At 29.5% G+C, this 22,170-nt stretch overlaps 4 protein-coding genes across 12 annotated transcripts; 3 read left to right on the plus strand and 1 right to left on the minus strand.

Moving 5' to 3' along the window:
• The first annotated feature begins 189 nt into the window (after positions 1-189).
• LOC123260672 (putative ATP-dependent RNA helicase DHX57) lies at positions 190-5,102 on the plus strand. The gene is made up of 4 exons (XM_044721917.1): positions 190-378; positions 812-3,782; positions 4,091-4,714; positions 4,796-5,102. The coding sequence occupies exons 1-4, from the start codon at positions 314-316 to the stop codon at positions 4,937-4,939; spliced, it is 3,804 nt and encodes a 1,267-aa protein (XP_044577852.1). The 5' UTR covers positions 190-313; the 3' UTR covers positions 4,940-5,102.
• A 432-nt stretch (positions 5,103-5,534) lies between these two features.
• LOC123261126 (H/ACA ribonucleoprotein complex non-core subunit NAF1) lies at positions 5,535-8,025 on the plus strand. Its single transcript, XM_044722624.1, has 4 exons — positions 5,535-6,095; positions 6,753-6,852; positions 6,929-7,197; positions 7,320-8,025. Exons 1-4 carry the CDS (start codon positions 5,638-5,640, stop codon positions 7,933-7,935), a joined length of 1,443 nt encoding a protein of 480 aa, XP_044578559.1. The 5' UTR covers positions 5,535-5,637; the 3' UTR covers positions 7,936-8,025.
• A 396-nt stretch (positions 8,026-8,421) lies between these two features.
• Positions 8,422-12,508, minus strand: LOC123261128 (riboflavin kinase). 7 transcript variants are annotated; one of them, XM_044722632.1, is made up of 7 exons: positions 12,397-12,508; positions 11,406-11,601; positions 11,016-11,068; positions 9,102-9,349; positions 8,859-9,007; positions 8,678-8,780; positions 8,422-8,596 (listed from the first exon to the last, which is right to left on the minus strand). In XM_044722632.1, exons 4-7 carry the CDS (start codon positions 9,190-9,192, stop codon positions 8,493-8,495), a joined length of 447 nt encoding a protein of 148 aa, XP_044578567.1. In that variant the 5' UTR covers positions 9,193-9,349; positions 11,016-11,068; positions 11,406-11,601; positions 12,397-12,508; the 3' UTR covers positions 8,422-8,492. The 7 variants fall into 7 exon arrangements, with proteins under 7 accessions (XP_044578567.1, XP_044578565.1, XP_044578566.1 ...); XM_044722630.1 differs by having other exon boundaries at positions 10,878-11,068; XM_044722631.1 differs by having other exon boundaries at positions 11,016-11,076.
• A 169-nt stretch (positions 12,509-12,677) lies between these two features.
• On the plus strand, positions 12,678-20,665 carry LOC123261127 (serine/threonine-protein kinase SIK2-like). Of its 3 annotated transcripts, none has more exons than XM_044722626.1 (9): positions 12,678-12,812; positions 14,971-15,255; positions 15,340-15,807; positions 15,913-16,036; positions 16,133-16,341; positions 16,941-17,092; positions 17,924-18,456; positions 19,352-19,812; positions 20,387-20,665. In XM_044722626.1, the coding sequence occupies exons 2-9, from the start codon at positions 15,130-15,132 to the stop codon at positions 20,507-20,509; spliced, it is 2,196 nt and encodes a 731-aa protein (XP_044578561.1). In that variant the 5' UTR covers positions 12,678-12,812; positions 14,971-15,129; the 3' UTR covers positions 20,510-20,665. The 3 variants fall into 3 exon arrangements, with proteins under 3 accessions (XP_044578561.1, XP_044578560.1, XP_044578563.1); XM_044722625.1 differs by lacking the exon at positions 12,678-12,812 and adding an exon at positions 12,937-13,120; XM_044722628.1 differs by lacking the exon at positions 12,678-12,812 and adding an exon at positions 14,316-14,404.
• The last annotated feature ends 1,505 nt before the right edge of the window (positions 20,666-22,170 follow it).

A 22,170-nucleotide genomic window follows, 5' to 3' on the forward strand; every position in this document is an offset into this window, starting at 1 on the left:
TGGTAAAAAAAATTTTTAAAATTGACAGCTGTCAGATAACTTCACTCTCATTTTTAACCAACTTATAAAAAAAAAAAAAAAAATGAATATTTTATAAAAAAACAAAATAGTAAATTTAAAAATAATTTTTTCTAACAATTAAAAATTTATATAAATTAGCGTTGACATGTCACGTGTCAAATGTTTTTTATTAGTCATTTTTGTTTTAGTCAAGTAGGTGTTGGTTTTATCAATGTCCTTAGAAAAATTATATTATTTATTTATATTTATAAATAATTTAACCTGTGTAAATAAAATAATAATTATATAAATAATGGACGAGTTAAGTGCACAGCTGATGGATGATATTGTCCTGGAGCCAAGAAATAAAACAACCGAGTAAGTAAATTAAAATTCTAACCTTAAAATAAATAAAAATATTTTATGACATTGAAATTAGCAATTTTATTTTTGAAAAATTTTATCTTTTATTTTTTTTTAATTACATTAAAGTTAGCAGTCACTTAAAAATTTTTTAATTCTATTTATCAAAAAAATTTTTTCCAGAAATTATTGAAAAAAAAATTGCATTTTTTATTTTTAAAAATTTTTACGTGCCAATTTTTTTTTCTAATTTTTTTTTTGGCCACAATTTATTTGCTATAAAATTTTAAAAATTATTAAATGTATTGTATGCTAAATTAATTTTCATTTTTTTTTTTAATTTCTAAAATGTCAATTTTATTTTTTAATTTTTTTGCCATAATTTATTTAATAAAAAAATGTTGTAATAAATATCTGCTAAATAAATTTTTTGGATTTTCTATTTTAGAGCCCAAAAAAAAGCCCCAGCAGCCAAGAGTTCAAGTACAAAATTACCTCCCCCAAAACGAGCTCTAAAAGTCGAACTGCAGACGCTGAGAATATCCGACGAGTCCGAGAGGCAACTGTTCAACACATTGAAGTCCGTCTACGGACCCTCGTTCAAGCTGAGCGATGCCTCGGACTTTGAGAACAACAAAAGAAGCGGCCTGGACAGGCAGTACTGGATGGAGCGGGGTAACCTGGTGATCCGTGAGATAGTCGATTACTCTTCCAAGAGCCCAACTCCTCAGGGCAATGAAGCTCTGACGCAGCGGTTCGCCTCCTCAAAGCTCGAGAGCTACAGCTTCCACCCCAACCACTGCAAAGAAGCTCTGGCCTACAGTGACCGGAACTTGGGTCGTGCTCTGGAAATTCTTTTCGAGAAATATTACCGCGTACCTGACAATTCTGTTGAACACGTCGATGTCAATGACATTCTGGAGAAACGGAACGACGAGAAGTTGGCGCTTGAGTCAATTTACGGTGAGATGTTTTCTGAAAAAATTAGAAACCGTCTCTGGGTGGTAAACTTGAAGCTGGATTATTTATCAGCTAAAAATTCTGATGAGAAAGCTAAGAAAAATGATAGTAAAAGAAATAATAATAATTATAGTAGTAATAATAATAATAATAATAATAATAAAAAAAATAATCTTTGTAGATTATTTTTGAGCGGTAAATGCAGGTTTGCAGATAGGTGTAGATTTTTGCACCAACAACCGGAGCCCAAGGAAAATAAAGTCGCTGTAAAAGATAACTTGGAGTATTCTCTAGAAATTAGATTCCCAGAAGCTAATAAATATCCTTACGAGCCGCCTTACCTGTACTTATACAAAAGCAATGAGATGATGGCTTATCCGGACATAAAGTACCTTATGATTGTAAAGAGACTGTACGAAGAAGCTCTTGAGCAATGTAACGGAGAGTCATGTTTATTTACTCTGATTTCTCTTTTAGAAAACGCAGAAGATATGTTGGAGTACTTGAACACCCACCAGCCGGATTTCATAGACATGTACGAGTCGTTGTTCACCAAAGCTCCTGAAGAAGTCGCCGAGCTGTCGACTCATCACCAGAAAGGCTCCGTAGGCACTCGAAGTAAGAGTAAGTTGTCCGAGGAGGAGATCATCAAGCAAGACGACACTATTTGCAAAAGATTCATGGAAAAAAATAGCAACCCGAAGTTCAGAAAAATAATCGAAGGACGCCAGAAGCTGCCGGCTTGGAAAATGATGGATGAAATTATTGCTACAGTGGATAGCAACCAAGTTACCATTATATCCGGAGAAACTGGTTGCGGAAAAAGTACCCAAGTGCCACAGTTTGTTCTGGATGACTGGATTATCAATAGAGGTGATAGTAAAAGTCATGCGGAGATTATTTGCACACAGCCGAGAAGAATTAGTGCCATCGGGGTGGCTGAGAGAGTCGCTTTTGAGCGGGATGAGAAGGTCGGTTCCACGGTGGGCTACCAGATTCGGCTGGAGAGCAAGATGTCCAGCTGGACACGATTGACTTTTTGCACAACGGGTATTTTATTGCAGCGAATGTCCGGCGATCCGACACTTAAATCAGTGACGCATGTAATTGTTGATGAGGTGCACGAGAGAAGTGCCGAGAGTGACTTTCTGTTGATGCTTCTGAGGCAAGTTCTTCCCAAGAGGCCAGATTTGAAGATTGTTTTGATGAGCGCGACACTTAAAGCGGAGACTTTTTTCTCTTACTTCAACGGAACTCCAATTCTGGAGATACCGGGGCGAACTTTTCCGGTGGATCAGCTTTTCCTTGAGGAAATACTAGAGAGATGCGACTACACGCTGGAAGAAAACTCCAAGTACACTAGGAAGATCCGCGGTAGATGGGAGGACCTCCAGATGGAGCTTGATACCACGGACTTGGATACTTTTGTAGGTTGCGCGCCGCAGGATACCATCGCTGATGAAAAATTACGGCTGTCTCAGCTGATCGGGAGGTATCCGGGTTGCTCGAAGAAAGTCATTAGGAATCTGTACGTGATGGACCCCGAGAAGATTGATTACGACCTGATAGAAAAGGTCCTGGAGTGGATCGTCGACGGAGACCATGACTACCCCCGCAAAGGGTCTATCTTGGTGTTCTTGCCCGGAATCGCCGAGATATCCGCCGCCAGGGACTCAATTTGCGACAACAAAATTCTGTCTCCGCGAACTGGGAATTTCGTGATAGTCCCTTTGCACTCGATGCTGACGAGCGAGGAACAGGCGCTGGTGTTCCAGAAGCCCAAGAACGGAGCGCGTAAAATAGTCCTGAGTACAAATATTGCGGAGACGTCGGTGACGATTGACGACTGCGTCTTCGTGGTCGACTCGGGCAAGATGAAGGAGACGAGGTTCAACTCTAACACGAACATGGGGAGCCTGGAAACTTGCTGGGTGTCTGAAGCCAACGCCATGCAGCGGAAAGGACGGGCGGGACGAGTCATGTCCGGGGTCTGTATTCATCTGTACACTTCTCATAGGTTCAGTCGGTTCCAAGGACAGCCCATTCCGGAGATCCAGCGGATTCCGTTGGAGCCACTGCTGCTGAGGATCCAGATGATGAACGCTGGAAAGCAACCCAATCTTTACCAGGTCATGGCTAAGATTCTGGAGCCGCCTGAAGAGCAGAGTGTCAGAGATGCTATCAGGAGGCTTCAAGATGTCGGCGCTTTTGATTCTGAGTGCAAGCTCACGCCTCTTGGGCATCATTTAGCTGCGCTACCTGTTGATGTTAGAATTGGAAAATTAATTTTGTACGGAGCTATTTTTTGTTGTGTTGACTCCGCACTTACTATCGCGGCTTGTTTGTCACATAAAAGTCCTTTTACGACGCCTTTTGATAAAAGACAGAGTGTTGATGCTAAGAAGAAAGAATTTAGCACTGCTTTTTCTGATCAACTTACTATTCTTAAAGCTTATAAGGTTAATATTTTATTTTTATTTTTAATATTGAGTTTTTTTAATAAATTTAATACTATTAAAATTTTTTAATGAATTTAATATTAAATTTTTTTTTTTAATAAATTTATAATTAAGTTTTTTTTAATTAATTTAACTTTAATTTTTTTTTAATGAATTTAATAAATTAATTTTTTTTAATAATTTTAATATTAAATTTTTTTTAGTAAATTTAATATTAAGTTTTTTTTTTTTAATATTTCAATATTAAATTTTTTAATGAATTTAACTTTAATTTTTTTTTTAAATAATATTTTTTTTTTTTTTTTTAGAAATGGCAAGAAGTAAGTTCTCGAGGATACCACGCAGGTCAAGCATTTGCTTTTGAAAATTTTCTCTCTGTAAGAACGCTGCAAACTATCGCAGATGTAAAGCATCAACTTCTAGAGCTCCTGGTATCGATAGGATTCGCGCCGATTGACATCCACAAAAGATCCATGGGAGTGGATAGAGTTTTAGAAATGTCGGGAACTGAACTAAACAGAAATAATGATAATTTAAAGCTTCTTCAAGGATTACTTTGCGCCGCGCTTTATCCTAATATTGTTAAAATTTACACACCTGAAAAATCTTTTCAAATGAGGTCTACAGGAGCCATTCCAGCGCAACCCAAACCTGAGGAACTGAGATTCAAAACTAAAGATTCAAAAGATCATGAGTATGTTCATATTCATCCGTCGTCTGTTAATTTCTCAGTTCAACATTTTCCGACTCCGTACTTGGTTTATCAGGAGAAAATGAAAACTAGCAAAGTTTTTATAAAGGAAATTTCGATAATTTCTATGCTTCCACTTGTACTTTTCTCGGGGTATGATATTAATATTGAAAAACAGGATGGAGAGTTTTATTTGTTGCTCGCTGATGAGTGGATTAAGTTTGCTGTTGAATCACACAAGGTCAGCTTCCTCTCAATATAATTAGTAGTTGTAAATTATTAATATAAATGATTTTAATTACAAGTTTCTTTTTATTTTTAGGTGGGTCAACTTCTGAAACATGTGAGGATTGAATTAGTAAAATTGTTGGAACAAAAAATGCAAGACCCTTTGCTCAATTTGCTTCATCACCAGAATGGGCGAAGGATTATTGATACAATTATTACTATTTTAACGAGAGATTAGTTAATTTATAGATTTTATTGATTTAAATATTTATATCGTTAACGATACAATATTTTGAAAAGTGATTTATTTAACTTCAGTGTTGATTATTCTAAAAGTAAAAAAAATATTTTAGTTTAATTTTTAAATAATTAAATCATGCATTAATAAATTTCTATAACAATGATATTTATATTTTTTTAACAGTTTTTAATTTATTAATTTATGATCCATAAATATTAAATAATTATAAAACTGAAATAAGCAAATATCTGACAATATTTAAAAAAATTTTTAAAAAATAATTTTCTACAACAAATTTATTTGTTAAAAAAAAAATTAAGTGTCTGGTAATTTTATGAAAATTAATTTAAAAGATATTTTATAATTTTAAGGATTTTTGTAACAAATAAATTATGGCAAAAAAAATTGACAAGTAGAAATTTTAAAAAATTAAAAATGCAATTTTTAAAAAATAATTTTTTGGAACAAAATTGTTAAAGAAAATAAAAAAATTTTCAAATTTTACCACGCAAAGGAACTTGGGCCATTTTTAAAAGAAAAGAATGTACTGAAGCGCCACCTAGTTTGCTTTTTAAAAAATTACAGGTTATATTTGTTTAAAAAACAATAAGCACGTGGTCGTACCGAGAGTGTTATTATTAAAGTTGAAATTATAATGCAGTGTTTAAATTAATATTACATAAATTTAAAAAATCATGAGTAAAGTTCAGGAAGATGCGGAAGCTGTAAATATCAACCCAAAATCAAATATGTCAACTTTAGAAAAGACAAATGCACTGAGTGTTATTGCGGCTTCCTACGACGATGATGTTGATGAAAATGAGGACCAGAGTACTCCGAATAGTGAAGAACAGAGTAAATTAATAAGCAGTGAAATGGTAATTTGTGATCAAGAAAAAACTTCTGAAAATGTAGAGCCAGTTTTTCTCAAAGAAATTACAGTTGTTGATCCAGAGCCGGAGTTGTCTATCGTGAAGGAGCAAATAACACTATCTGATTCTCAGAGACAAAATTACCGAACTCAAGATTCGGACAGTTCTGACAGTGAAGACGATTCTAGTTCCAGTGATAGCAGCAGTAGTAGCAGTTCCTCCGAAGCTGAGTCCGAAAACGAGGACAGTGATAATGAGAAGGTACAATCCAACAAATTTAGGTAAGTTGATTTTTAAAATGAAAATTAAATTAGCAGATATTTGATAATTTTTTTTATTTTTTATGACTAATAAGTTATAAAAAAAATTGACAGGTAGAAATTTAAAAAATGCAATTTTTTTAAAATAATTTTTTGGAACAAATATGTTTGTTGAAAAAAATTAAAAAATTATCAAGTGATAGCTAAATTTAAATGAAAATTAAATTAGCCGACATTTAAAAATTTTTAGATTTTTTTTTTATTGAAAAAATTATTAAAAAAAAAAGTGTCACTTGTAAAAAACTTGAAAAACTGTAAGTGAAATTTTTTAAAAATATTTTTTTGTTTTAATTTAATTATTAAAAAAAAATCAAATAATTAAAAACGTCGGCTAACTTTAGTATCATAAATTTAATGTTATATTTTATGAAAATTAAGTTAGCTGACATCTAAAAATTTTTATAATTTTTTTTTTATTGAAAAAATGATTACAAAAAAATATTCATTTGTAAAAAACTTTAAAAACTAGCAGTGCAATTTTTAAAAAATATTTTTTTGTTCTAATTTAATTATTAAAAAAAATTAAAAACGTCGGCTAACTTTAGTATCATTTATATTTAAAAAAAATACACAATGATAATTATTAAAATAAGTAATAATTTATTATTTAATTTGCAGGAAGAAAAAAGGGCAAGAAAAAGGAGAGTTTGATGATCTACCTCCAATCGAAGATTTGCAGATATCAGTTCCAGAAGTTCTCTGCGACCCTCTAGGCGAAGTAATATTTTATTAGTCTATTGAAAGTCAGAGTAATTAAATAGGTATTATTAATTGAAATGAATATTTAATTTTAGGTCGGGTGGGTAGTAGAGCAAATGGTTGTAGTGACCCCAAAAGCCAATAAACCGACTCTTAATTTTGACACAATATTATTTGTGGACAAAGGTAAACGTGTCTTGGGGCGTGTGTTTGACGTATTTGGACCAGTGACCGAGCCTCATTACTGTGTTAGATTTAATAATGCTCAACATATTGAAGAGAGTAATATTAAAGTTGGTATGACAGTTTATTACTGTCCTAATACCCCCTATACAACTCTTGTATTTATGACTGACCTTCTCAAGTAAGTTTTCTTTATACTATTTATAACAATAATAATAATAATAATAATAGTAATAACAAAAAAATGCATCCACTCTAATGCACCTTTAAACTTGCACAACAATAATATTTTTTTGTCCTCAGAATGAAAGCAAGTGATGACGTAGGCGAAGACGAGCATCCAGAGTTTTCAGATGATGAAGAAGAAAAGGCGTACTACGCTTCTCTTAAACAAAAACAAAGGAATAATAATAATAATAAAAATAATAATAACAATAATAGTAATGGCAACAATAATAAAAGTAATGGCACTAATAGAAGTACTCCGTCGTCGAAGCGTCAAAAGAAAAATGATGGATGGAAGTCTCAGCATCCTTGGAACAGCTCTAGAAAGACGGATCAGAGAGGACAGAATTATTATTGGTACCAGCAAGCGCAAAATCAAAGTCATTTTTACTCTCAGCCTCAGCCGCAACAAAATATGTGGGCGCCATACCCGAGTAATGCCCCTGGTAATCCTTCGTATCATTACGGATATCAAAATTGGTACGGGTATCCCCAATCCGAGTATTCAGCTCACCCGTCATATCAACAGAATGTCGATCTAACGCGACAGCCCGGACCTAGTTTCGCGTGGCAAGCTAACTCGACCTTTACACCCACGCCTACTAATCCAACCTGGCCCATACTACCGCCTCCACCTCCTCCTCCTCCTCCTCCTTGTCAACCTTCTCAATCTCCGACGTCTCCAGGTACGTAGATCCTACTACTAAATTCAACGAAATTACTAATCGATTTGGTATAAATAATTCATTGGAAAATTATAAACACTAAATTATGTTAAAATATTATTAGAGTTATTATTTTATGACTATAGAAAATTGCAATAAATTTTCAAATAAAATTTTAATATTAAATTTTTATAAAAATTTTATTTGAAAATTTATTGCAATTTTAAAATTTTTATAAAAATTTAATGTTAAAATTATAAAAAAAAAATTATACAAAATATTTTTTTTTTTTTTTAAATTAAATTTTCTCAATCATTTGACAGAATTTTAATTTAATACGCAATTAAAAATATTTAATTTGAAATTTTATGCTAAAAAAAATTTCACATCTAATTGATTGTATTCAATTTTTCCCCTTCAACAATTTTTTTTTTTACAATGTATACGTATTTTCTTACTCTAAAATAAAAATAATAATAATAATAAATAAATATTAATTTTTTATAAATATTTTAATATAAAATATAATAGTGGTCCTTTAATACTTATAAATATTATATAAATTATATTAAATATCTACCCTTCGTTAACAATTAGTCAAAAGGGTCGATTTTAATTCAATCATCTTGGGATCTTCCAATCGTTGATCCGCAATCTTAATATCATTATTTATCGCAGCGATTAAAGCTTCTAAAAATTCAATAAAAAATAAATTATTAGTTCAATTAAAAATAATTATAAATTGTATGAATGTATAAATAGTACACTTACCAACAGAGTCAAAGCTAGTTTCTGGTCGTATAAATCCCGTGATAACAATTTTTAGCTCTCTACCATGTAAGTCGTTAGAAAACTTATGAAGAAGATGAACCTCCTTGAAAAAAAAAGAAAAAATTGATTAATTACAGTATAAATAAATTTTATATTTAGTTATTTATAATTAGTTAATTACCATTGATTTTTTTTCATTCTGATAGAATGGATTCCACCCTATGCTCATAACCATTTTATATATTTCACCCTCAAGGGCCGCCCAACCGTAATAAATACCGGTATTAAATCCTTCCGGCAACTGAGCAACAACATCTTCAGGAAAATTAGCTAATTTAAACATACAAACATAAAAAATTATAATTAAAACATTTAAACAAGATATTTAATAGAGGTTAATGATCCGTTTAACCAAATAGATTACCTGTAGGTATTCCAAGTGCTTTGGAGCCTCGGCCAAATCCTTTGACAATTGTTCCTTTGGCATAGTACGGAAGCAAGGGATCGTTAGACATAATTGCGCTGTTTGCTAACTTCTTAAAGTAATTTATTTTAGTTGATTAATAACTGGATAAGTGAGATGTAAGATGTTGTTAGTAGTCAGCTTAAGGAAAAAACACTATCTGTCTGACTGACACGTGTCTGTCAGCTGATCTCCCTCCTTCTATTTCTCTGCACAGAAAAATAAATAAAAAATCATTGATGTGTTACTTACAATTTAATTATCAATTAAAAATATCTAAAGATAAAAGAAAAAATTATTTTATTACAGAAATTTTCTTGACATTTAAATATTGTTTAAATAATGTCAATGATAAGCGGGAAAAATAATTACTCAACTATTATAAAGATAAAAGCATAAGCCAGTCATTAAATAAATAATTACTAAATTGATAAAGAACAAAGCGACGTTTGGCATTTCTTTATTATATTTATATTTTAAAGCTTTTGTCAATGTGATGGTAATCATTGGGTATTTCGCGATGGCAACTCAAGGTTCTCGATCGCGTGAATAGTCTAGTAATAAGTAGATAGAGACCTGAAGGTCCAACGTTAGATCCCACGTAATCGAAGGTATTATGAATTATTCAATTATCATCAATTATTTAATTGTTTCCTCATTCTCTGGCTATTAATTACATTAACTCAGTTATTCTTAGCTAATTTTAATAGCTTTGTAATTTTTATCTATGTTAGTAAATATGAAAATAAAATTAACAGACATCTAAAAAGTTTTAGAATTTTTTTTATTGAAAAAATAAAAAAAAAAATTTTCATTCATAAAAAACTTAAAAATCCGTAAGTAGAATTAAAAAAAAATATTTTTTAGTTCTAATTAAATAAATGAAAAAAAATCAAAAAATTAAAAACGTCGACTAACTTTATTGTTATTTAGAAAATTGCAATTTTATTACAATAATTTTTCTGAACTAATTTATTTGTTAAATAAAATTAAATAATAAAGTGACTGAAAAATTTTTTAATTAAAAAAATTTTTTTATTGAAAATTTTCATACCAAAAAAAAAATATTTTTTTCCTCCAATTTAATAAATAAAAAAAAAATTAAAAACGTTATTATGAAAAATAATTTAGTATATATATTTAATAATTTTGAAACAAATAAATTATGACAAAAAAAATTGACGTAGAAATTAAAAAAAAAAATTTTTGAAAAATTTAAATTAAAAAAATATTTTTTTATTGAAAGTTTTAATACAAAAAAATAAATATTTTTTTGTTCCAATTTAATAAATAAAAAAAAAGTTAAAAACGTTATTATGAAAAATAATTTAGTATATATATTTAATAATTTTAAGAATCTTATCAAAAATAAATGACAAAAAAAATTGACGAAATTAAAAAAAAAAAATTTATTTTGTTTAAATAAAATTAAAAAATTGTCAACTTTAATGTCATTGAAATAAAAATAAAAAAATGTCTGTTGATATCAGTAAATTATTTTTATGAGTTTGTTAATATATGGTTATATTAATTTACGCCTGTCCGACCGAAAAGTACAGATGAGTACTTACGTACTTACGTCTAGGTGCGACATAATACAAGTACTCGTAGGAGTAATGATAACTGACGAAAGTATATATACATAAAAGTATATCAACAAACTACATAAATGGTATGTATGTATATATTAAAGTAGATATAATAGTAGTAGAAAATTTAGAATTGGAGTATACCCACACAGATCAACGACTACGAATAGAAGACGATGAATTGACGTCATAGAGTGACGTCAAGCAGGTCCGTAGCAAAGTAACACGTGATCTCCCCTTTTTAAAATTAATACACACATAATTACTTATATTGTAGATGATATACCTGTGTTTCCCACCCACTGATCTGTGTTCTTCTTTTATTAAGCCTCTTCTCACCTAAAAAACTAATAAAAGTAAATGATTTTTTTTTTTACCACCGAAAAATGCATTTTTAATTAGCATTTATATTTATCAGGTCAGATGCAAATGTCAAAGATAAAATAATTTAAGGAGATAGAAGAATTTATCAAATACCGGCAAAGTGTAACGCGATAAGTTTGAATCTCAGTGACCTCGACTATTTCTTTAATAATGACGCACGTTGTACGCTATAAAACATAAAGTTGGCTCGAGGCCGAAAATACACCGGCTATCAGAGAGAAAGAAAAGAATCATAAGACTCTCAATATAAATGCTTAAATAATTTAATACCTTTGTATCTATACATACTTACATATCATTTATTTTTTATTATTATTATTATTATTCTCTTGATAACCAGAGTTTCTTGACTCAAGGATTTATTTGCCAATTGGAATTAATTAATTAATAACATCTTTCAGGAAAACCCTGACAGGACGCCAGGACAAAGAGTTATAAATTACAATTGAAGATACAATCTGGTTTATCTTTATCTCTGGATATATTTCCTGCAATAATGTAAAATAAAAAACAATGACATTAAAGTTAGCTGTCACTTGAAAAATTTTTAATTTTATTTAACAATTAAATTATTTTTAAAAAATTGCATTTTTAATTTTTATATATCAATTTTTTTTCTTATTTTTTTTTGCCATAATTTATTAACAAAGTTTCTAAAAATTATTTAATATCTATAATACTAAAGTTAGCCGACGATTTTAATTTTTTTTTAATAATTAAATTAGAACAAAAAAATATTTTTTTAAAATACACTTACAGTTTTTAAAGTTTTTTACAAGTGAAATTTATTTTTTTTATTTTTTTTGTAATCATTTTTTCAATAAAAAAAAATTATAAAAATTTTTAGATGTCAGCTAATTTAATTTTCATTAATATCTGCTAAATTAATTTTCATTAAAATTAGCAGTGTTGGAAATTTTTTAATTTTTTTTTAACAAATTTATTTAAAAAAAATGGAATTTTTTATTCTTTAAAATTTCAAAATTAAAAAAAATATTATATAATAATAAAGTTAGCCGACATTTTTGATTTTTTTATTTTGCTTAATTTATTAAACTATAACTAAAAAATATTTTTAAAAAATTTCACTTATAGTTTTTGAAGTTTTTAACAAATGAAAAATTTTTTTTTTTATTTTTTTGTAATAATTCTTTAATAAAAAAAATCATAAAATTTTTTAGATGTCGGCTAACTTTATTTTCATAAAAATTATTATAATTATTAAATATCTGCTAAATGAATTTTAATAAAAAAAAAAAAAAAAAAACAACTAAACAACTTACCTTGAGGTTTCCTGACGGTCAATTTGCACGAGTAAGTCAAGGGTATATTTGCAACTTACGGCAATTAAATGAGACGGGAGAAGAACATTGACGTCAACTGCTGTAAAAGATAATACGTAAGTCTGTAACTACTCTAGATTACGCTTTGCTTGTATTCATTAATGGGTTCATAAATGTAAGTACTTTCTTCTCAAACTGTTATTTCTTCTTCTTCTTCTTTAATTACTATTGTTATTGTTATTCTTCAGGTACAAGTACTGAGAGCCGCAAATGCATGTAAAACAGGTTTGCAAACTGGAGACTAGATTGTCATCCTGGCGGCTGTCACTCTCATCGAGAGACAGAGAAGAAATGACAGAAAGAGAAGAAAAGAGGAAGGGAGTAGAGTGCAATGACGACAAGTAGAGAAATTGTTGGTTAATACACTCATAACTATATATTTTAATGATATATAGGTGTACTGTCACGTATGTATATATATATATATAAATATATGTATATGTATAGTAGCGCCAAGGGGCATACTTGGGGGTTGCAATATGGCCGTCTGTTAGTCGGTATCGAACCGTCGTGCTCGTAAGGTGTATCTCGTAGTGACATGTCGAGTTTACGGGGTGTCGTTACAGAAAATTTTTTGTTAAATTAAAAATAATATTACCTTTAAGAAGAATATTTGTTTATATTAAATAAAAAATGCCGACGTAGATGGCCGGCTACTTTTCAGGTGAGATATCAGATCATTTATTATTTAAAGAAGAAAAAAATTCCATTGATTGTTACATTGAAAAATAAACTCATTTAATTAGTGTTTACTTGTTAATGTTAAGTAATTATTATCTAGTAGAAAAAATTTCTATATTAATTGGTAGAATGCTTGTTTAATCACCAGCTTTAATTTATAAGACTTTATTATGATACTGAAATTAGCAGACATTATGAAAATAAAGTTAGCTGACATTTTTTATTTTTTTATTTTGCTTAATTTATTAAATTATAACTAAAAAATATTTTTAAAAAATTGCACTTATAGTTTTTCAAGTTTTTAACAAATGAAAAAATTTTTTTTTAATTTTTTTCTATAACTTGAATTTATATAATTAATCAATTTTAATAAAAAACATTTCAAAAAATTTGCACTAATAATTTTCTGAAATTTCTACTTGTGAATTTTTTTTCCTAAATATTTTTCATTGTAATTTAATTGTTATAAAAATCTAAAAATTGTTAGATGTCGATTAAATTCAGTTTCATACTTTATTGGGTTGGTTTTAAGAATTAAAGTTTGTTTTTCACTGAAGATTAATAATTATTATTGTGTTAGGATTTTAAGTACTTGCTTTTAATAATTATTTAATGATTTACTAAAATGTCTGGACAGTCTGGTCTGATAGAAGTTCTAGTTCTAGGGATCTAGGGTTCTTTTTTAGCAGCGACAGAGCCAGAAAGTTCGGGATACACAATATACATACATATAGATATATTTATGAAGAACAAGAAGAATAATGATGATAATAAAATGAGATAAGAGCCGTGGAAGAAGGGGTGGAACAAGGAAGTTTTAAGAAAACACGTAAGGGTGCTACGTTGAAGAAAGTGGTAGTAACTGGCAGTGCATTCATCAGGTCCTTCGCCTTCTATCGACCCGGCTACGCTGTACTGGGCGATACGTGAAAGTAATTGACACCTAGAGGCACTATGGCGACTTTTTAATTACTCTGTACATTTTCCTTACAGAATTTTTAAGTTAATTAACAGTTGACCGTTTTTTTATTACAACAATCGCTAATTATCTTTGTTGTTGTGGTTGTGTAATAATTTATTGTTCAAATATTTTTCTTCTTCCAGGTCCTATGCTTTTTATTAACGTGGTTGTTTAAAAATAATTTTTAAAAATAATATAATGTTATAATTCATTGTCGTTAATGATTGTCGTCAACATCCTACTGCAAAATTGTTCGTTATCTGTATAGAAAAAGGTTTGCGACCTGCGTAAGCAATGACGCACGCGGTACGATTTATATCTTTGTTAGTTTTTTATACGTTTTCTTTTTTATTATTCGCTTTTAAACTCAATTCATTTAATCTGTCGTCAATGTAATAATATGAAATTAGGGATGAAGGACTGATTAATTATTCTTAGTTTATAAATATAATATTTTTATTATTGTAATTTAAACCCGGCGCCAGACTAAAAAATATTTATTTTAAATTAATTTTCAAATAGTTAGAAAATTATATTATAATTTAATTAATTGATACACTGATAGAAGGATTTATTTATATAAAAAAATATTTGTTTGTATTTAATAAATCTGATATTCATTTATTGAATATTAATAAATCTTTTTAAATACTAAGAAATATTTGTTGAGGATTAAAAAGTGGTCTCTAATAAATGATTTGTTAAATATTAATAAATATTTTTAACTATAAACAAATCCTTCTATCAGTGTAGTAATAATATTTTTAGGAATTATGAAATTATTAAAAATTTATTTTAGTATAATACAATTTAATAATTTTATTTAATGTTTGTCTCAGTTGTACTAAATAGAAACATAAATTTTGTTGCAGGTGATAAGTGAATTTAACGTCGACAAAAAGGATCAAATTAATTTATCGACGTGAAACGAAAGACTGAAATAGAGGATTGAACAAGACACTTATTGTTTCCCAATATAAAATTATTATTAATAGTAATAATAAATTATAAATAGTAATATAAAAGCAAAAATGGAATCAGCAGGGACACAAGGTAAAAAACAAATCCGCGTGGGTTTTTATGACATCGAGGGGACGATTGGTAAAGGTAATTTTGCAGTTGTCAAATTGGCTCGGCATCGAATCACCAAAACTGAGGTAAATAAATATATTATTTATAGATAACTATGACGTTAAATATAATATTTATTAATAATATAAAATATATATTTTTGTCACCAGGTAGCTATTAAAATAATCGATAAAACACAACTGGACTCGACGAACTTGGAGAAAGTCTACCGCGAAGTGGAGATAATGAAGCAACTGGAGCACCCGCACATTGTTAAATTGTACCAAGTTATGGAAACTAAAAACATGATTTATATGGTGTGTGAGTACGCGAGCAAAGGAGAAATATTTGACTACATTGCTCGGTACGGCAGAATGGGAGAGTCTCGTGCACGTGCGACATTTGCGCAAATTTTATCCGCGGTTGAGTATTGCCACAATACCGGGGTGGCTCATCGTGATTTAAAAGCGGAAAATTTATTACTTGACGCTCACATGAACGTTAAAATAGCGGACTTTGGGTTCAGCAATCGATTTGTACCCGGTGAGAGACTTAGCACGTGGTGCGGAAGCCCTCCTTATGCCGCGCCGGAAGTCTTTCGCGGCAAACATTACGCTGGACCTGAAATTGACGTCTGGGTAAGTTCAATTTATCATTCACGAGGTCTGATATTTATTTAGGAAATTTATCTCAGGCAATTGGCGAATTTTAATTGGTTAATTGGTCGTTTATTATTCAAACAGAGTTTGGGAGTCGTCTTGTATGTTTTGGTCTGCGGAGCGCTGCCCTTCGACGGATCGACGCTTCAATCTTTACGTGATCGTGTTCTGAGCGGGCGATTTAGGATTCCATATTTCATGAGTACTGGTAAATATTATACATACCGATTAACCACACGGTTGGATAATTTATAGGATAGAACTTGTGAATGTTGAATTAATTTTTAAATTTTATTTCCGATAGATTGCGAAAGCCTAATACGCAAGATGTTAGTCTTGGAGCCAACAAAACGTTACACAATTCCACAAATAAAGAGGCATCGTTGGCTCATTGGCACTACTGATTCCGTCTGTCCAATCATCACCACGACACCATCAGCTCTGCAGGAGCCTAATGAACAAATATTGAGACTTATGCATAGTTTAGGAATTGATATATCTCGTACCAAAGATGTAAGACTGATTTATTTTTTTATTTAACTCCTGACAGGCTTACATCTAAATTTTATTTATTTAACAGCACAATGAGGGTCAAAAAAACTAGTTCATTTTTTTATAATTTTTTTTTTTTAACAAATTTGTTAAAAAAAAAAATTATTTTTTAAAAATTGCATTTAAATTTTTTTTTTCAATTATTTATGACTAAAATTTTTTAAATTATGAAAAATTTGTTAAATTAATTTTCATCAAATATTACAAAAAAATTTTTTTTTTTAATTAAAGCTTCAATAATTAATAAAGATATATATATAATTTTGAGATAATTAAATAATATCAAAATATTATTTGATATGAACAAAATCTGTAAAATTTCAAATGACATTAAAGTTAGCAGTTACTGGAATATTTTTTTAACAAACAAATATTGGTAAAAAAAATTTGTATTTTTAACTTATTAAATTTCTACACGTCAATTTTTTTTTGCCATTATTTATTTGTTACAAAAATTATAAAATTTCTGCTAAATAAATTTTCCTAAATTACTGTTTACCTGTCAGGAGTTAAAAAAATATGCCAAAATAATAAAAATTAATAATAAAAATAATTATTAGTCACTGAAAAACAACAGCTACGACCATCACGCTGCCATATACTTTTTGTTGCTCGAGAGACTGAAGCAACACCGTAGCAGCAGTATACCAACGAATAACAGCAGTGGTGCGTGGCCTGTGTCACGGACTAAAGACGATAAGTTTAAGTCAAGGTAAGCATCAACGTCAAAAATATCATTGCTCAATACAATAATAATCTATACTGTAGTATTAATAATATATATAAATGTATATATGTTTATCTACACAGTCATACTAACCACTGTCACATTATTATATGTTATTTATCGTACACAGAAACCATTAAAAAATCATTGTTATCATCACTTGCGGAGCTTCCAATCCGGCCTAAAATACCGGAGTCCGCAAATCGTTCTTCGACTTAAATATCAGAGTCATATTCAATTCCATCGTAACTATTTTATCATTTTTATTTACAGCGATAGCTTAATTGGCCGATGATTATTGATTGACCTTACGGGACGACACCGATCGTCCGGCGTTTTATTGGATTAGGCTGGATTGGAAGATCAAAAGCCGTTCAATTATCAGTTTTTTGGTAATTTTTTGGTTTTAACCTGCTTCCCTTTTTTTTTTTTTATTTTTTTTTTATATTATTTCTTCTTTATTTCTCTCCTACTGTTAAACAAACTAAAAAAAAAAAAACCAAATTAAATTAACTAAGAAGCTTATGGGTTTGCTGAGTATATTAAAAAAAATAAAATTTTTCCTGTACTGTTGACTAAATATTTATTATTTATCAATGCTTATAACAACTCTTGCCTATTAGAACTGCTACGGTCAATGCTTTTTGGACACACTTTTTTTCTGTAGACTAGGTAAAGGGTGAAGCTGTTACTGGGTTTATAAAAACTACTAACGACTAGAGAATTGTATGCGTTTTAATTTTAACACTTGATTAATCGCTCCAGTTATTTACTTGAATAATTATTTTAATAAATATTCCGATAAAATAATTACAGAGCCAGAGATGACGGCAGAAGTGGCAAGAGATTCAGCTCAACGAGTTCATCGACCGATGAAGGGTGCTGCAGCGCTGAGGGCGATCTCGAAGAGGGTCCGAGCGGAGACGAGCTCAGAGAGGCTCAAATTAAACTCCAGGAGCACAGGCTGGGCTTGGATCAAGACATTAGCCAGAGAATTGACAGTCAGATCGTTAATCGCCGGCTGAGCGATTATCAACATCACCACTTTGACAATATCCTGGATCCTATTGATCCGCCGAGTCGGGCGACTATTTTTGGAGCGGGCAGCTCCTCCTCAGACTTGTTTGAGTCTAGTTTTGACTCGGGCTGTCCGTCTGATTTGACTATCACCGGATTTACAAGCAGTCTACCGTCTTGCACTCCGCCTCCGCCAAAAAGCCCCTCGCCGATTGCGGCAAGACTCTCTAGGACTGGTCAAGGAAGACGGGCGTCTGATGGTGGGCCCAGGCTGCTGTTTGGACAGCAGAATAACTCCGCGGAGAGACCTGCCAAGCAGCGAAGCATCCAAGGTATTCATTAATTAATACAACACTTGGTGGTTAATTATTATGACAGTGTAATTTTATTATACTGAAATTAAGATACACCTGATAATTTTTTTATTAATAAATTATAGCAAGAAAAATTTATTTTAAAAATTTAATCTTTAAAAGCTCTGAAAAATTATAAATACAATTTTTTTTTTTAATAATTTTTTATAGCTAGTTTATTATTAAAGAAAAATGAAAAAAATTGTCTAATTGCTAATTTTATTGTCATAATTTTATGATACTAAAATTAAGAGACATTTGATAATTTAAAAAATTTTTTTAGCTAATAAATTATAACAAGAAAAATTTATTTAAAAAAATTTCATTTTTAGAAGCTCTAAAAAATAACAAACACAATTTTTTTAAATTAATTTTCTATAGCTAGCTAACTATTCAAGAAAAATAAAATTATCAAATATTTGCTAATTTTAATGTCATAATTTTTTGATACTGAAATTAAGACATCTGGTAATTGAAAAAAAATTTTTTAATTAATAAATTATAGCAAAAAAAAATTTATTTAAAAAATTTAATCTTTAAAAGCTCTGAAAAATTATAAATACAATTTTTTTAAATAATTTTTTATAGCTAGTTTATTATTAAAGAAAAAATAAAAAAATTTTCAAGTGTGCTAATTTTATGATACTAAAATTAAGAGACATTTTGATAACTTAAAAAATTTTTTTAGCTAATAAATTATAACAAAAAAAATTTATTAAAAAAAATTTTATTTTTAGAAGCTCTAAAAAATTACAAGGACAATTTTTAAAAAATACTTTAGTTAATTATTATAGAAAAATGACCAAGTGTCTGAAATTTTCAACATCTTGGAATTTTCATTAACAATATCAATATAAAAAAAAAAATTTATTAGATTCAGGAAAAGCTCGAGGTCACCTAGACCTGGTGCACCTCCGGCCAAGCTCAACGTCTCCGAGCCAGCAGCCGTTTAAAATCCGTGCGGATTCGAGCATGCACTTGCAGCTGATGGTGCAGCAGCGAATGCTACAGCAAAAAAGGAACATGTACCACAGGCATCGCGGTGGCGTAAGTCCGACTCCATTGTCCTCCGCGGACGGCAAAGTGTCCTCATCCTCGTCGAGCTCACTGGCGAGGCGCAGCAACGTCACCGGGGAGCACGTGCCTCGACAAGACAGCTACAAGCTGGCCCAGCGCAAGCAAATTTTGCCTCCTTTGTCCCAAGTCCAGGATGACGATACCACTGATGAATTTGATCGCGAGCGAGAGCGCGAAGAAGAGCGATGGACTAGTTTACCCTCTAGACTTGCGACTGATTGCCAATTGGCTGAACGTACATTGCTTTGGAGTCAACAGGTAACTCCTTGATAAAAATAAGTAATTAGTTGAATCATCGAGCGGAGCTTTCGTTAGCTTATTTAAAATTATTTTATTTTCACATATTATATTCATCATTAAATCAAAATTTAAAAATAATACATTCTATTAATTATTTGTAATTTGAGGGAATGCAATAAGCCTGATTGTTAATTATATATTAGTTACACAAACACATAGTGTAGATATTTATTATTTAAGTTACTGAATTAAGTATCTCAGGGATTAAATTAAGTTTTATTATTTATATATTTACACTCTTCACACGAGTTTATTTTTTTTTTGTAATACACAAAGTTATTGTTAATTGAAATTTGTACCTGTAAATTTAATTTAATATTTATTTTGTTGTAATAAATTATTTATAAATTTTTTTTTCAATCTCCTTTATTTTATATTGTTTTATTATTATTATAAAGCTCTCAGGATTTAATTATTTAATAAATATTTATGCACTTTTTGGCTCATATCAAGACTGCATGTTTTAGCTGTGTAGCACTCGCCGAGTAATAAGTTATTCTAAGCAAGACGAGAATCTTTAATTGTCTATTAGGTGGGTTTAAGTGGAGGTGCGTCGTACCTACCTCCAGGAAGCGTCGGAGCAGGCTTTCTCTGGCCAGTCGGAAGCAATCCACATGCGACGATATTTGAAAATACTGGCGATCCAATGGAATAAATTTTATAAACAATCATTTATTTTTTTTTTTTAACTCATTTAATTGTACTCGATAAATTTTACTAGGTTTTTAATTACAAAGTGTAATTTTAAAAAATCCGATCGTTGCTGATTTAATTGAGATTAATTGTTATTATTTTCAAGAGCTTTTTTAATTTTAATGACTCCGTCTTCGGGATTTTTTATTTTAGATTTAAATAGATAAAAAAATTGATTAAATTAATTTTTTTTATACAATTTTATTCTTTTTTTATACTGATAAAAAATTAATTTTTTAGATTATTTCTTCAGCTAAAAAATAAAATTGTTTAAAAATTTCAAACAAATTAATTTGTCAAAAAAATAATTTTTTTTTTTTTAATAAATTTTTTCTAATAGCAACGATCAGATTATAAAAAAAAAAACCATCCAATTTAGATTGTCAAGATGTAGTTTGAATGATAAGAAGAAATATTAACAATACAAGGCGAGAATATTTATAAATAAAACGATGTTCGATTGCTATAAATATCATCCCTCTTATCATAATTAAAGATAAATATCGACTGAAGAATTTAAAATCATCGCATGTAATTTAGTAACTTAAATTACTATAGACTGATCATTCAATTATAATTATTATTACTTAATACCATAAAATAAATGAATATTAACAGTGTTAGTAATTAAACCAAAAATCTTTTTTGTAAGTTATAAAAATTAACCAAAATTGATTTTTGATACTGACAGTAATTATTTCCGTTACAATTGTTATAGTTTGTTAGATAAATTATATAAATATCTGTACTGCCAATCGAGTATCGTACTCGAATCTTTATCATTATTTATATTATATACACTTGTAATTTGTAAGCTCAATAATTCAACGTGTACAGTACAATATTTATACCAGCTATTTATTCATCAACTGTAATTATTTTATTTTTAATTGTAAAAATATAAATACTCAATTGACACGTTGATAAACTGAGTGCTTACCATACTGGTAATTAGTCAATATAATTATTTATACTTGAAATTATTTTACGGCCGTCTCACGCAAAGCTAGCTCAGTAACTAATTAATTAAATAAACAAACATGGATTTGACGAGTTACTTTGCTGTGAGATTAAATTAAACTCGAGTTTTTGAAGCGTATTTAATAAAAAAAAAAAAAAAATAAAAATAAGTAAATAAAAGCAATATAAGTTGCGCACAACTGACAACGATTTGTAGAATTTGTTGAATGATACTCCTCATCTTTATACAAGGCTAATACAATCAAACTTCGCTCAGAAAAAAACAGTAACAGATAAAAATAGTAAATTTTTTTTTTTTTTTACTATCGAATGCTTGAAATAACATCGAATAACTCTGGAAATTAAAAGCCCTTTTAACTAATGATTAATTATTAAATTACATAAAATAAAAATTCTTACAATTAGTACTGTAGATTAGGCGTGAATGTAATCCTCGTTGTTCGTCAGCAAAAAAAAAACTCGCCAAATAAAATGAAATTGTTAATAAAAGTATGTATGAGAATGTGATATATCCATACGCAATACAAGGTCTAACGTAGTCAATAAAATTAATTAATTTTAGGATTATTGTTAATTAATATCAGTGTACTGCGGACGAAGAGTTCTTGTCGCCATATCAGAGTTAAATAATTATTATTATAA

This window comes from Cotesia glomerata, linkage group LG3 (genome assembly GCF_020080835.1).
Source record: "Cotesia glomerata isolate CgM1 linkage group LG3, MPM_Cglom_v2.3, whole genome shotgun sequence".
Lineage (NCBI taxonomy): Eukaryota > Metazoa > Arthropoda > Insecta > Hymenoptera > Braconidae > Cotesia > Cotesia glomerata.